This window comes from Thalassophryne amazonica, chromosome 4, assembly GCF_902500255.1.
Source record: "Thalassophryne amazonica chromosome 4, fThaAma1.1, whole genome shotgun sequence".
Lineage (NCBI taxonomy): Eukaryota > Metazoa > Chordata > Actinopteri > Batrachoidiformes > Batrachoididae > Thalassophryne > Thalassophryne amazonica.
Genome location: NC_047106.1, coordinates 140,149,036 through 140,165,467, shown reverse-complemented (window position 1 = coordinate 140,165,467; position 16,432 = coordinate 140,149,036). Strand labels below are relative to the sequence as shown.

Genomic DNA, 16,432 nt, shown 5'->3' with positions numbered 1-16,432 from the left:
TTTTAGGAGCAAAAGAATTGGTCCATGTCCCCGGTGGACTAATTCACACCTGACTTAGATGGTCTGTTTGCTTCCTGTAAGATTATTCAAAATATTTGTGATTGGTCGGTACGAATAACTTCACAATGAAGTCACACAGAGGTCACACGATGAAGTCAGACACAGTCAAAAACACCATGACAGGCAGATGTGTATTTACTTATACATTTATATCGTGACATGTACGCGCACGGCGTGCAGAGCGCGCATCAGCCTCCTGACGCCTTTCACATTCATTGAGCTCTGAGTGCTGAGACTGATAAGGGTTGCAAGTTACAGACAGATATTTGCAGAGTTGCGTTTTCTTAGTAAACCCGCTGAGAAATGGCGCCCTCTACACCCAGACGAAAAATGGTCAGATGCTATGCATCAGCTGATAATGGAGCATTTCTGCTCCATTATCAGCTTCAATGATTAATGACTTGAGAAGAATGACTGTGTCACTGTGAACCCGAGTGGTGGTAATTTACCGTTAGAATGGTATTAGGAACGATTCTGACCTGTGGTCGTCATAATGACATCGATGACAGACAGTACAGCCTGGTGTCATGACAGGTGGACTATCACTAACATGCTGTTTTTAGTTGTCCTAGTGATAGTGCAGCGGATAACTGAAAAAATGCTTCAAATGGTGATGCAAGCACCAAATTTGGCACACATACTCCATAGACATTACTCTTTTAAAAATGCAGGGTACCCATGTGAACTTTCAATAGGCGGCCAAGAAGGGGTCAATTGAAGTATTACACAGGGGTCAAAATTTAAAAATGCTCCAATCATATTGAAAGGTATTCCATATTATTTGTCTGATCATAAAGATTCCAAAAAGGTATAGTTTGGACTATCTGTGAATGAATGTTCTGGAGTTATGGGGTAAAAACAGAAAGAACACTGAGAAAGGTCAATTTCAGTTTGTACAGGGGTCAAAAGTTAAAGTTGCTCCAATTTTGGTAAAAAGTGGTGCAAATTACTGATTGAGCTAATAGGATTAATAAATGGAATAGTTTTGACTGTGTTGCGTGTTTGGTTTGCAAAGTAAAGGTTAAACAATACAGCATCCATTGGATTCTATGACATGTGACATATGCTACCCTGTAACATGATAACTAAGCATGATACATGATGCAAACTATTCCTTTTAAAACCGTATTCACCCAACTAATAATTTGCATCACTTTTTACCACAATTGGAGCAACTTTAACTTTTGACCCCTGTACAAATTGAAATTGACCTTTGTCACTGTTCGTGCTGTTTTTACCCCATAACTCCGGAACATTCATTCACAGATAGTCCAAACTATACCTTTTTGGAATCTTTATGATCAGACAAATAATATGGAATACCTTTCAATATGATTAGAGCATTTTTAAATTTGACCCTTGTGTAATACTTCAATTGACCCCTTCTTGGCCGTCTACTGAAAGTTCACGTGGGTACCTGGCAATTTTAAAAGAGTAATGTCTAAGGAGTAGTGTGCCAAATTTGGTGCTTGCATCACCATTTGAAGGATCCCTCAGTAAATATTCACTTATCTGCTGCACTATGACAAAGCGTTTCAGTACCTGGAGTTTAGATGAGCCCTGACATCCTCTGACCTCTGTGGACGATGGATGGCCTCCATCCAGGAGCTGCTGGACTATCTGATTAACATCCAGGATCCTTCCCATCAGACTGTTTCATCTCCTGTCCAGGGCTCTCAAATCTAACAACAGTGGCATTATGGGATACAGTGAGACAGACACCAGAGTAAAGGGGGAGCAAACACCAAAGCCTGGTCTGGTGTCTTGTCGTTCTGCTCACCTGTGTGCCACCACCTCCACGTCCTCCAGTCTCTCTGGGACCTCCATCTTGTCCAGCCACTGTTCCTTCTCGTCGATCCAGAGCTCACAGGCGTTGACCTCACTGAACATGTGGTACACGGCGAGAGCGTCGTGGAGCCACTGCTGTCTGAGTACTGCCACCTCGGCCACCTCGGTGTAGAGCTGCTCCACCTCCCCCATACGCACCTGCACCTCCTACAGAGAGAACACACAGCATCCGTTAGTGGGAGATCCTCACTGAAACGCACCATGAACTCTGAAAGAACGGTCCTGTCAGCCTGAAAACTGATTTAAAATTCAGTCAAAGACAAATTTAAACAAGAACATCACTGTGGAAAAAGACAAGGAGGGATTATTTTTTTCAGGATCAGCGCAGCAAATTTTCTTTCAAGGTAGCAATAGCCATTTTTTACACCAGTTTTCATCAAAAATCGATTTTATTTATCTAAACAGATTTATTTAACAAAAGCAGCAGACAGTGGTGGGCACAGCTAACAAAAAAGTTAGCTTTGATAACCGTTAATCTGCTAAGTGAAAACTTAACTTTTATAAAACTGAAACCGATAAATCCCTAAAAAAAATTTAGCGGAAGTTACAGATAAAAGCTAAACCGATAACTTTTCAGTACTGTTTTCTAACAGCTACTGACAGAACAATGAGTCAGCGCTTCTCTCTCACATCAGTCTTCTCTCAGCAAAACAGACCTGGTGATCAGAGCGAAAGGAGAGAAGAAAAAAATAAGACAATTTCTCTTCACACCATACAGACCTGCTGGTCACTTCATTGGTGTCTTGCACAGGCAGACAGTTTGACTTACGGTTAATTTTAAACACACTAAGTGCGGACAAGTTATTGAAATTAACATCTGTCCTTGAAAATATCAGCTATATGTTTTAGTTTTAAAGTAATGCACTAATTTTTAAGGTTTTAGCGTTTAGACCACACATGGGTACATGTGTGTCTAAACATTATGGGTACATTAGTTTCCTGACGTTAGTGGTTGGCTGGTCCATAAAACCTACAGTTACTGAAACGTGTGGTGGGTCTTACAAATAAATCTGTAAATATTTCTTTTTTTTCATTTTGTAAAAAAAAAAAAAAAAAAAAAAAAAAAAAAGGCAATTTCAAAACTGAAAATTTCTGCTTTTTCAGTCCACAGGTGTGGCTGCGCCACTGCCATCTACTGCCAGTAGAGGCAGTGTGAGCAGCCAACCCAACATTCGCTAAAGTGCTGACTCCTCTTTTTTATTCCTCTCTCTTCCTTTGTCTTTGGTAGTCAGTTCTTCTCTGCCTACAGAGGATTGAGCTCATTCTGGCTGTCTGTCTGCTACAAAACATGTAACAGACAGGCACTAAAATCTTTGACAAACCGTTAAGTTTTATTCACAGTACCCGCAAAAAATATGTTAGAGGTGAAAGTTCTCCGAAACTAAATTAGCGTGAAGCTAATTGGTCCGCTGATGGTTTTCAAAGTTATCTGGAAAGCTAATGAAATTGTCCAGCTTCAATAATTAGCGGTCAGCGGATTAGCAGAACTATGCCCACCACTGGTAGCAGACAGGTAGTGATATTATTTTTTTCCAAATATATATTTAGTAATGTTCCAGATCTCTGCTGTGAAGTTCCCAAACAGGGGCACTGCTGCACTGCCCAGCACATTTTTGTAAAAACACATTTAAAACCTTTTCATATATTACACTACTTTTTGTGATCTAAAGACATTGGGAATTCATTTCTAGCACCTAAACAGGTTTGTCCATAGAAATAAAGAATGTACGTGGGCTGTCATAAGTACGGTCCTTTTTATTTTTTCCAAAACTATATGGATTCATTCATATGTTTTTACGTCAGACATGCTTGAACCCTTATCCGGATATTCCACTGTTAAAGGAGATTTTTTTATGAAAGACGTGCGGACGGGTCCGCGCGTCGGGACGCAGCCGCCGCGACGCTCCGCCACAGGAAAAAACACCTCTGTTGAAAGCTTAAGGACAAGTTGGAACATGTCCTGCCTGTTAAACAATTTCTCATATACTCCTCCACTGAAAGCAATCAAAAGCGCCTGGATTTTACAAATGGTTATCAACACGGAGGTGTTTTTCCTGTGCCGCCGCACCGCGTTGGCTGCGTCCCGAAATCTCCTTTAACAGTGGAATATCCGGATAAAATGCTGAAAACCGACTTCGTCTGAACTTCTCTGTTCTCTCACGACGTCCTGGATCAATAGAGCCTGAATGTGGAGGTTTTCAGCTTGAACAGGCTGACGACGGTGCTGAGAGCGCTGGCGACGTCTCGCACCGTGGGAAAGTCCTTAAAGCGACAGAATCACCTCACAATCTCTCATCAGCGTAAAATTTTCACGAAACCAGCTTAATTTTGCGAACCGTGTCCACTTCGATGTGTCTCACAGGTTTAGAAAAATTTGATCAAAACGCGCCAATCTCTCAGCAACTTCTCAGACAAAGGAATTCCGACGAGGGGCTGGACGACTCCTCCCACAAGGAGTGCTCACAGGCGATGACGTCACCGACAGGCGTGGAAAAACTCACGCATGCACACGAGGTTTCAAGCATGTCTGACGTAAAAACATATGAATGAAATCCATATAGTTTTTGAAAAAAATAAAAGGACCTGTACTTTATTGACAGCCCTCGTATATTCACTAAACATTTTAAGAATTGTCTAACAACACATTTTATATTTTCAGCTATAGACCCAATTATATCTTTTAAACAGTGCTCAAGAAAAATATATGAGACACACACAGAAAGTTGAACATTTTGATCTGCAGTACATGGGCAATGTATGAAAAGAAAGTATCTTAAAAGGGAAATTATTGAAAGTATTGTGTTTTTCTATTGTCTTCTCCTTCTTCTTCTAATACTGCTGATGGCCTCACCACCTTTTTAATCAGGGCAGCTAACTTCTACTCAGTTAATAGCAGGAATGTTATTATTATGTTATACTCCACTAACCTCCTGCTCACGGTAGTGTGGCGGCAGCATCACCATGTGTTTGCGTAATGCCACGACATGCACACGATGTTTGTCGATGGCCTCACTGACGCCTCTGGTGCTTCTTCAGCAAGGACTGGGTGGAGTACTCATCATGTCCAAAGTCATCGCTTCGAGACCAAGGCGGTAAGCATCCTGCAGCCCACGCCCCCCAGGTCATCGGTCTCGGTTGAAAACTGGAAGAAATTGAGCGCCTCCTGCAGGTGGCAGAGACGCTGTGCGGCCTGGTCCTCCAGCCTCTTCCACTGGCTCTTCACCTCCATGATGTGCTCCTGGATCCCCCCATGTGAAAACTCTTCTCGCTTAGGATCTGCTTGCCTCGCTTCATGGTGTTCTGAGGAGAAAAAGGGCCCAATTTTTTTTTTTTAAAATCCGTCCGTCTGTCTGTGTTCAGCATAAGTCCAGTTCTATTACTGCCACAGTCTTCAAAATCACAGGAAACATTCATGGGACACAGACCTTGGACAGTTAATTTCACGGACATCAGCATGGTGACGTCACAGGCTAACTGCAAAACTTTGTTGTGTGTAAATTGTCATATATTATATAAAAGATAGCGAGAAATAAACACTTCTAAAACTGAAAAACGGCTCTTTTTGTAACCTGATAATACATTTTGTGGCATTAGCGGCACGCTAACTTCCACTAAGTCAAAGCTAAACTTCCTATGGAGTTACATTTGCGTCAATACCAGCAAAAAACACAGAGGGGGATCTCCAGATGGTTATTTTAGAGATGTGGGAAACAAACGGGTTGTTTGCCTGTGTGGTTGCTATCCAGGCCCCAAGACAGTTCCATGACTTCCAGACTTGACTTAAAGGGTTTTATCTCTGGTTCTGTTCCAGTCTAAACATGGCGATAGTCTTTAGGCAGTAAATAACAGAGACCAGCTCAATGCACACGTGGGAGCATCCCAGCTTCCTCAGGGACCATCGTTTGACCTGTGCTGCCTGAACTTCAGGTGCTGGCCATTGCATCATGGGACAAAACTCTCCATCACTCTTCATTATTCTTGTCCAACTAGGGGGAGTCAGAGAACGTTTTAAGAACACAATTTTCAGAGTAGGCTGGATGGTGGCCGAGTGATTCAGTGTGTTTGTGTTCCCAGTTCAAGGCCTCCACTGCTCGCTGCCCATGTAATGTGGCTGTATGTCAGGAAGGACATGTGGTGTAAACAATTGTGCCAAATCAAACTATGAAGATCCACCTGGGATCTGCTGTGGCGACCCTGAGTCAAAGAGAGCCAAATTAAAAGTGAAGAGGAATGTGAGACTACAGCTGTGCTGTTCTGGATAGTCAAAGATTCCACATGTGAGTGTGACTCTGTGAGCGGAAGTCTTCATCTGGCAGGTGAAAAATATCACTTCACACGTTTCAAATCAGACTGAATGTTTGTAGTTTTTCATTGGCCATTAAAATATCACACAAACTATATGTAGGATCTACGGCCTTGGTGAAGGAATTCGGCTCCCCTTTCTTATCTATCTACCCCACAGAAAGAAACTGAACTCATCTGCACACGACACGTCTCCCTCCCTCCATCCATATTACCCCCCCCCCCCCCATGTCTCTCCACTCCCCTCACCCTGGCTTCCTCCCTGCCACCTCGAAGACAGTGCGGTTTTTACTGCTGCAGCCTTCAACTCCCCAACCTGGGTGGCGCAGGCCCCTCCTGCTGCAGCCTTCACCCACTTTACCTCAATTCGGATCATGGACTGCTTCAAGTTTAGTGCACATAAACAATGTCAAATGTATATGTGTTGTCTTTAATTCTGATGTGTGCCATTATTACGGTAAACAAGTAATAATTGTGGATTAATTGCTGTATCTTGTCTAAGGTAATTGGAGTGTAAACGTAATTTCGTTGTTGTTGCACTCATGTAATGACAATGACAATAAATCTCATCTCATGTGTGAGCATCTTTGAGCTGTACACACCAGAGGTAGGACAAAGTCACTGTCAAGTCATCAATCAGCAAGTCACAAGTAAAGTCTCAAGTCAGCTGTCAAACACTTGGTGGTCATTATGACTTGGGACTTGCTGATTGACGACTTGATGGTGACTTACACCCACCTCTGACACACACACACACACACACACACACACACACACACACACAACACACACACACACACACACACACACACAACACACACACACACACACACACACACACACACACACACACACACACACACACAACACAACACCTGCAGTAGCGAGCGTGAGCCAGGCAGTTCTCCTGCCAGAGTTTTAATGTTTCTGCAGTCAGCCTCAGGCACACTGCTCAGGTCCTTCCCGTAACCCTGAGCTCCCAGGATGGAACTCTTCTCCCGGATCCAGGCCTCCGACTCCTCCAGCTCCTAAGGTCAGCCAATCACAGAGACAAAAACTGTTCACTCGGATGGCACAAACACAGAAATCCAAAGAAAGCAAGGACAAAACATATGGCCATGAGAGCGCAAGAAGGAAAACTACAACAAAAACAATCACAACAACAAATGAAAGAGAAAAAACAATCACAATAAAGAAAACAACAAACAAGAGCAAAAAACGATCACAATGAAGAAAAAACAAACGAGAGAGAAAAATCATCACACTAAAGAAAACAACAACAAACAAGAGCAAAAAACAATCACAATAAAAAAACAACAAACAAGAAAAAACAATCAAAATTAAGAAAAACAACAAGAAATAAACAATCACAGTAAAGAAAAAAACAACAACAAACAAGAGGGTAAAACAATCACAACAAAGAAAAAACAAACTAGAGGGAGAAGAGGGAAAAAACAATCACAAAAAGACAAAACAACAACAAATGAGAAAAAAGCAATCACAGTAAAGAAAAAACAACAAACGAGAGAAAAAGCAATCACAGTAAAGAAAAAACAACAAACAAGAGAAAAAAGCAATCACAGTAAAGAAAAAACAACAAACGAGAGAAAAAGCAATCACAGTAAAGAAAAAACAACAAACAAGAGAAAAAAGCAATCACAGTAAAGAAAAAACAACAAACGAGAGAAAAAGCAATCACAGTAAAGAAAAAACAACAAACGAGAGAAAAAGCAATCACAGTAAAGAAAAAACAACAAACAAACAAGAAATATTGTTATAACATCATCTGTTTTGAGGTCTAACCAGCTCTCTATCTCTTATTCCATCCACCCGCACGACGTTGTGTATTTTAGAGTTTTGTAGGAGTGGAAAAAGTCTTTCCATTGCAAGTTTAGCAAAATAAAGCTTTTTTTTCCAACCGCCTCATGTGAGCATGAAAAGCTTTTCTTTTTTTTTTTTTTTTGCTATAATTTAGGTTTTTTTTTTTATTTCTTTTTTTTTTTTTTTTTTTTTATATAGCGCCAAATCACAACAAACAGTTGCCCCAAGGCGCTCTATATTGTAAGGCAAGGCCATACAATAATTATGAAAAACCCCAACGGTCAAAACGACCCCCTATGAGCAAGCACTTGGCTACAGTGGGAAGGAAAAACTCCCTTTTAACAGGAAGAAACCTCCAGCAGAACCAGGCTCAGGGAGGGGCAGTCTTCTGCTGAGACTGGTTGGGGCTGAGGGAGAGAACCAGGAAAAAAAACATGGATGGAAAAAACATGATTTTTAAACATGGATGTTTCCATTCGGGGTATTTTCAATTCACTACTTCAAATTGCGCATTCTGAGTCAAACAGAAACCTGCCTCATGTTTCAGAATGAATGCAAAGACTCATGTGGTTTGATCATGTAACCCAGTGAATGGACAAATATGTTAAATCTGCATTATTATTACACACACTGCAAAAAAAAAAAAAAAAAAAAAAAAAGATTTACATGTGATGGTGCAAAAAATGTGTTTGTCAAGCATGGTAGAGTTCAAAGCGTTGACTGCATATAAAGACCACCCAGTTGGTCAGTTCTGCAGTCTGCTCTTCTGCCCTCAGCAACTGGATTCTGCTTGAAATGAACCTTCAATGTTGGGACTGTGAGTCCATCCCGTCTACAAACTGACTCCAGACAGGTTGGAGGAACAGTTCTGTTTTATCTCAGCCATCAGCGCTCGTCAGGTGAAGGCGCCACAGGATTTATTTTGACAAATGTGTGTTTAAATTCCCTCGACATCTCCCCCGTGGACACGTCGTACCTGAAAAAACGTCCACAGTTGTCTTGACTCCTCAAGCTCAGTGCGTCTTTTAGCTGCCAGCTGCTTCAGCTCCTCCAGACAGGAAGAGACATGGTTGACACGGTTACAGATCACCTGGGGGTCACACGGTTGGTAACCTGGGAAACAAGAGTACCATCATGTTATCTCTGTACCCTGAGAGACACACCAGTGCTGCAGGGTCCAGAATCTGGAAAAAAGCTCTGGCACCGACAGGCCTCGGGCCTGGACAGATTAACAGATTCATCCTGGATCAGGGTGTTCTCCTGCTGCTACTGAGTCAGTCTGTTACACAAATACCATAAAAAAAAAACCCCAGTGCTACGGGCGCTGTGGCTCACCTGAATGATACGGGACACTTTCAGCTACAAAAGTGGGCACAGCCAAGCTCCTCAAAATTAAAACATCTTAAAAACCTGTCGGCTATGTTTTGAAGCTACCTACAACCTACCCTCGTACCAAATGTCAGCTCGATAGCTTTAAAAACTACTGACCAATGACTCTCTGTGACATTTTTAATACGTATGACCGCCATGGCAGCCATATCAGAAATGGGATCAAAATGCTTTGAATAAACTTTGGAGTCCTCATGGGTAGGAACACGCACACCGAGTTACAGCTTCATTGGTTTTGTGGTTTCTGAGAAGCTGTTTAAAGTGACAACTGCAAAAGTGGGTGTGATCATAGTCCAGGGGTCACGTCAAGGTCAAAATTGAACATTTAAAAAAAAACTGTCAGATACAGTGAGGAAAATAAGTATTTGAACACCCTGTGGTTTTGCAAGTTCTCCCACTTAGAAATCATGGAGGGGTCTGAAATTTTCATCTTAGGTGCATGTCCACTGTGAGAGACATAATCTAAAAAAAACAAAAAAAACAAAAACAAAAAAAACAAATCCGGAAATCACAAAGTATGATTTTTTTTTAATAATGTTACTGCTGCAAATAAGTATTTGATCACCTTCCAAGAATTCTGGCTCACACAGACCTGTTAATTTTTCTTTAAGAAGCCCTCTTATTCTGCACTCTTTATCTGTATTAATTGCACCTGTTTGAACTTGTTTGAACCTGTTCACACACTCAATCAATCACACTCCAAGCTGTCCACCATAGCCAAGACCAAAGAGCTGTCTAAGGACACCAGGGACAAAACTGTAGACCTGCACAAGGCTGGGATGGACTACAGGACAACAGGCAAGCAGCTTGGTAGAAGACAACAACTGTTATGATTATTTATTAGAAAGTGGAAGAAACACAAGATGACTGTCAATCTCCCTCGGTCTGGGATTCCATGCAAGATCTCACTTTGTGGGGTAAGGATGATTCTGAGAAAGCTCAGAACTACACAGGAGGACCTGGTCAATGACCTGAAGAGAGCTGGGACCACATTCACAAAGATTACATTAGTAACACATGATGCTGTCATGGTTTAAAATCCTGCAGGGCAGCAAGGTCCCCCTGCTCAAGCCAGCACATGTCCAGGCCCATTTGAAGTTCACCAGTGACCATCTGGATGATCCAGAGGAGGCATGGGAGAAGATCATGTGGTCAGATGAGACCAGAATAGAGCTTTTTGGAATCAACTCCACTTACTATGTTTAGAGGATGAGAACAACCCCAAGAAAACCATCCCAACCATGAAGCATGGGGGTGGAAACATCATACTCTGGGGGTGCTCTTCTGCAAAGGGGACAGGACGACTCACCGTATTGAAGGGAGGATGGATGGGGTCATGTATTGCTAGATTTTGGCAACCTCCTTCCCTCAGTAAGAGCATTGAAGATGGGTTCTGGCTGGGGTCTTTCAGCATGACAAGACCCAAACACACAGCCAGGGCAACTAAGGAGGGCTCCGTAAGAAGCATTTCACGGTCCTGGAGTGGGCCTGGCCAGTCTCCAGACCTGAACTCAATAGAAAATCGTTGGAGGGAGCTGAAACTCCAAACCTGAAAGATCTAGAGAAGATCTGTATGGAGGACTGGACCAAAATCCCTGCTGCAGTGTGTGAAAACCTGGTGAAAAACTACAGGAAACATTTGTCCTCTCTAATTGCAAACACAGGCTACTGTACCAAATATTACATTGATTTTCACCGGTGTTGAAATCTTATTTGCAGCAGTAACATACAAATAATTATTTTAAAAAAATCATACATTGTGATTTCCAGATTTTTTTTTTTTTTTGTTAGATTATGTCCCTCACAGTGAAGTGCACCTAAGATGAAAATTTCAGACCCCTCCGTGATTTCTAAGTGGGAGAACTTGCAAAATCACAGGGTGTTCAAATACTTATTTTCCTCACTGTATGTTTTAGGCTTGCTGATTGCTACCCATGTAGCAAACTTTAGCTCAATTGCTGTATAAATGGCTGACAAATGGCTACTTATGAGATTTACATGATCTAAGATCTAATATTTACGTCTTCACATTTCAGAGGTGGCCAAATTTGGAATCGGATAGGAATGTCACAAATACAAACTTGGAGTCCTCATGGGTAGGGACACGCACACCAAGCTTCGCTTCATTGATTCAGTGGTTTATGAAGAGAAGATGTACGCCGCCGCCGGACAGACGGCCCACGGCATAAGTCCACCAGAACTTTGGTCCATGTCAGCTAAAATGAAAAACCATTCTTACATTGCACAAATCTATATGTATATCAATAAAACAACAACAGCTGACCTCTGTGTTTTGTAACACTGAGGAGCTCAGACCAGCTTAACACTGCACCAAACTAAATCAGGCCGGGCTGTTGAAAAAGACCCAATGTGCAGGTTACGTATGCAAGTTATTTCTACAGTATTTTCTCCTCCTCTTCACTATCAGAGGGTGCGCTCTGCGCTGCTTGAGACTGTCTGTGTTTATGCTGCGTTCATACATCAGCTTTCAGAAAACTGTCAGAGCAGTGGTCATAGCAGATATTCTGGTTCGTCTGCAGCAGCAGACTGTAGCTGACGACGCGTGATCATATTCAGTGCTAACGACAAAGACATACTGACTTGCTGAAGGGGACAGCTTTTTGCACAGCGCTGCTTTCAACACAGAATGCGCTCTGCACTGCTTCATAGATGCATTAAGTATGGTGACCTACATCACAAATCTCTCAAGAATGTCCACATCACTATCTTAATTTTAAAATTAAGACCTTGTGGTCATCGCTGAGGACCACAGGAAGCGGCAGGCTGAGTAGTCCACGTAGCACCAGACTGCAGCAGCAGACATATGGTGGACTGCTCAGTGACGAGGATGGACCACAGCTTGCCTGAGAGGTTTCACATTAAGACCAAAAACTGTGGCAATGGTCTTCACCCTGACCTAGCCTGCTCAGCGCGTTCATGAGCACTGCGCGGTAAGTCTGGTGTACTCTTTGACCTCAAGTTCACCTTCTACTAGTGTCCTGCTTAGGTCACATTCTTCAGATAAAATAAAATGAGATCCTGAGACCAGTCCACACACAGACTAACGCTGTACGCACACCTTCTATGGTTGTGAATGTGATCGCTGCCGTGTTGAGCGTCTGGACACGCTCAGCCTGCACGCTGATGTCAGCTTCCTGCAGGCTGTGTTTCTGCAGCAGGTCGTCCACTTCCAGAAGATGTTTACCAAAGTCCTTTGACAGCAGCTGGCTGAGTTGGATGGAGAACACAGATGATCAGACATGTTTGTTTTTATTTTTCCAATCAAACAACATCTCTAATGGACCCTCTGTTTATCTCCTCAAGTCTGTTCCTTCCAGATGTTTCTCCATTCGATTCTATAAATCAACAAATGACTGTGTATCTCTTCCATGATATTGTCTTTCCCTGTCTCCCTTTTCCTTTAGCTCTTTCACTCTCTCAAACATTGGCACATCTCGACCCCTGTACCTGTGTGTCTCCATCCAGTCAATCATGTAGACCATGTCCTGAAAGGTCTTCTGCAGAGCCAGTTTCTTCTCCAGCCGTGGCCGCTCCCGGCCAGCAGCTCCTTCAGGAGACCCCACTGGCCTAAAATGTTCTCCGTTTCGAGCCAAAATCCGCCGGATGTCGTAGTACCTTCCCGCTCCATCTCTGCAGTGAGTTCACCACCACACTGATTCGTTCTTCATACGATGCTATGTCCGCGTCAATGGCCCGGCTTCTTCATCGCCGCCTCAACCGCTGGCAGGTCATACCCAAAATTGTCCTTTAGGTGTCCAGATAAGGAAGGAAAATAAGCAGGAAAAAATACCAAAAGAAGAAAAAGCAGGACAGATGAACATTTTAGAGGGAGAAACAAATAAAGACACTCTGACACAGGAAGAGAATGTGAATGAATGAATGAACAGTTGAATGAACAAACTTTACATAACTGCACTCTAAAAAATGAAGCACTGTCTCAATGATAAAAGTGATGTGACATTTGCATAGACTTTTAAAAGTTATTCAACTTAACTAAAGTTACTTCAACTTACTAGAGACGTCTTATGACATTAACTCAATTGACAGTTGAAATAACTTAAAAAAACAATCTATGCAAAGTGTACATAAATTTTTTCTCGTTGAGACAGTGTTTCATATTTTAGAGTGCGATAAATGTCACAAGCAATTCTCAGTTTACAGCAGTGCCGCCGTATTGTCGGACGAAGATACAAGTTAGTCTCAGTGTGATGAGATCTACACTTCGTGGTAAGACCCGTGCTGAGTTGTGCTGTGATAGTTTGGTGGTGCAGAGTGGCGCACGGAGCTGCAAGGGTTATGCTGAGTCTGTTCTAGAGTGGCAATGCCGTCATGCATCACAAGTGCCCTCGGGACACACCGACAGCAGCTTTAGAAGAACTCTGAACTTTGCCCCTCTGGACCTCTACACTGTTGGAGAAGCTGATTCTACGTCAGCAAGGTTGCAGCAGTTGGGCAAGTGGTGAAGACCAGCAGATGCCGGTCAAACCTTAATCGAGGCAAGAATAATCAGCGGATCTTCCACTTTCCCGTGTGATGGGGTAGGAAAAGATATTCTTTAGTGAATAAATTCAGGTAAGTGAGTCACGGTCAGACTCGGGTCTGAACACAACCTCACCTGTAATCACTTGTCTTACAGACGGATCACTGATCAGAGGGAAAGCCGGAGCATTAATTCAACACCACGGCCTCCAGTGTAACCTGAAGAAACACACACAAGCCGCTGGTGGTCAAAGCAGTCTCCCATCCAAATACTACCAGGCCCCACAGTGCTTAGCTTCGGAGATCTGACGGGATCAGAGTGACACGAGCAGATTGGCTGCATTCTGTCACTATTAGGTGTTCAGTTTTAAAACTACAATTCAGCACAAAGTGAAACTGATGAGACACTGAAAAAAAAATGTTATAGTTTAATTTTTAAAAGTAATAATCATAAACATTAAGAAGCAGGTGAACTGAAGATTAAAAAAATGCAATCAATTTGCGATAAATTACGATTAAGTATTTTAAGCAACTGACAAAACCTAATTTAAAAACATTGTGTGTGAACACATGTTTTGAAGTAAACCTGGCTTCGTAGGTGATGGTGGGGGAGAATTTGAGTGTCTGTGTGTGTGTGTTTGTGGGTGGGCTGTGTTTCAGCATCCATCCATCCATTTTCTTCTACTTTATCTGGAGTCGGGTCGCGGGGGCAGCAGCTCAAGCAAAGATGCCCAGACCTCCCAATCCACACACACCTCCCCCAGCTCCTCCGGGGAACCACGAGGCGTTCCCAAGCCAGCCGAGAGACGTAGTCCCTCCAGCGTGTCCTGGGTCTTCCCCGGGGCCTCCTCTCGATGGGACGTGCCAGCGAGGCATCCAGGGGGCATCCGGAAGAGATGCCCGAGCCACCTCAGCTGGCTCCTTCCGACATGGAGGAGCAGCGGCTCGACTCTGAGCTCCTCCCAAGTGACTGAGCTCCTCACCCTATCTCTAAGGGAGCGCCCAGCCACCCTGCGGAGGAAACTCATCTCGGCCGCTTGTACTCGCGATCTCGTTCTTTCGGTCATGAGTCAAATCTCATGACCATATGTGAGGATCGGAACGTAGATCGGTCAGTAATTCAAGAGCTTTGCCCCCCCTGCTCAGCTCTCTCTTCACCACGATGGTCCGATACAGCGACTACACTGATCCATCTGTCGATCTCACACTCCATCCGTCCCTCGCTCGTGAACAAGACCCCGAGATACTTAAACTCCTCCACTTGAGGCAAGGACACTCCACCGACCTGAAGAGGGCAAAGCACCTTTTTCCGGTCGAGAACCATGGCCTCGGATTTGGAGGTGTTGATTTTCATCCCGGACGCTTCACACTCGGCTGCAAACCGCCCCAGTGCACGCTGAAGGTCCTGAATTGACAAAGCCAACAGAACCACATCGTCCACAAACAGCAGAGATGAGATTCTGTGGTTCCCAAACCGGACCCCTCTACACCCTGGCTGCACCTAGAAATTCTGTCCATAAAGATAATGAACAGAACCGGTGACAAAGGCAGCCCTGGCGGAGGCCAACGTGCACCGGAAACAGGTTTGACTTACTACCGGCAATGTGAACCAAGCTCCTGCTGTGGTCGCACAGGGACCAGATAGCCCTTAGCAAAGGACCCTGGATCCTGTACTCCCGGAGCACCCCCCACAGGATGCCGCGAGGGACACGGTCGAACGCAAATTTTATTCAGAAACCAGGTCCTTTTAATACATTACTGCATATTTTTAACATGTCCACAGTTCGACCATGTCTTCCACATCGATGGGGTACATGGTTATGCCCCATGTTTCTTATAATGACAAGATTTTAAAATGATCTGTAGGTTTCCAAAACCTGAGAGACCACACATGAGGAGATAAAAACATCATAGATCTAACAGGTTTGGTGGTACAGTGTGTGGTGTTCAGCCACACGGTAAAGACAACACCACCACACACGGACAGATTTTACACACAAACATTCCCAGCTCAGACAGGAAATCTCACAAAATCTCTCGAGATTAAACGTCACTTCAGAGTAAACAAATGGAGGTACTTTGTGGACTATTTGAAACAGAGGGAAAAACTATCCAAAAAGAATAAAGCGTTCTTTAAAGGAGTGGAGACAGCGCGACCACCGGACATTCTGATAAGTCAGAACAGCTGTTTTGAGTTTATTTTCCACTTTGTGCGTCCATCACCTCGCTTTCTGATTGGCTGCACGTCACATTCAGCAGGCTGCGTGCACGTTTGTGGTCGGAGGACACAACACACACTGCGATATTGGGCCAAGACAATCCAACATGTTGAATATACCAGATTTGCGATCGGAGCGTTCCTGACGCTCTGAACACACCACACACGGCAGGAATATCTGATAAGATTGTCTTTAGCGTCATCACGATTGTCGGGGCGTCCTTAAGATTGTCGGAAGGGGAAGATCGGGTCCGATATCGGCCTAATTATCCTGCCGTGTGAACCAGGCTTAAG

General features: G+C 43.5%; 1 protein-coding gene across 1 annotated transcript in view; it reads right to left on the bottom strand.

Annotated features, from left to right (window-relative positions):
* The window catches only part of LOC117509055 (spectrin beta chain, non-erythrocytic 4-like), a 301,034-nt gene that overhangs the window by 223,073 nt on the left and 61,529 nt on the right, over positions 1-16,432 (bottom strand). The window contains 14 exon segments of the mRNA XM_034168865.1: positions 1,841-2,055; positions 4,836-4,931; positions 4,933-4,992; positions 4,995-5,024; positions 5,027-5,163; positions 5,166-5,208; positions 7,086-7,238; positions 9,008-9,144; positions 12,500-12,653; positions 12,888-12,976; positions 12,979-13,021; positions 13,023-13,056; positions 13,058-13,138; positions 13,140-13,186. Of these exon segments, the coding sequence (XP_034024756.1) occupies positions 1,841-2,055; positions 4,836-4,931; positions 4,933-4,992; positions 4,995-5,024; positions 5,027-5,163; positions 5,166-5,208; positions 7,086-7,238; positions 9,008-9,144; positions 12,500-12,653; positions 12,888-12,976; positions 12,979-13,021; positions 13,023-13,056; positions 13,058-13,138; positions 13,140-13,186 (1,319 nt within the window).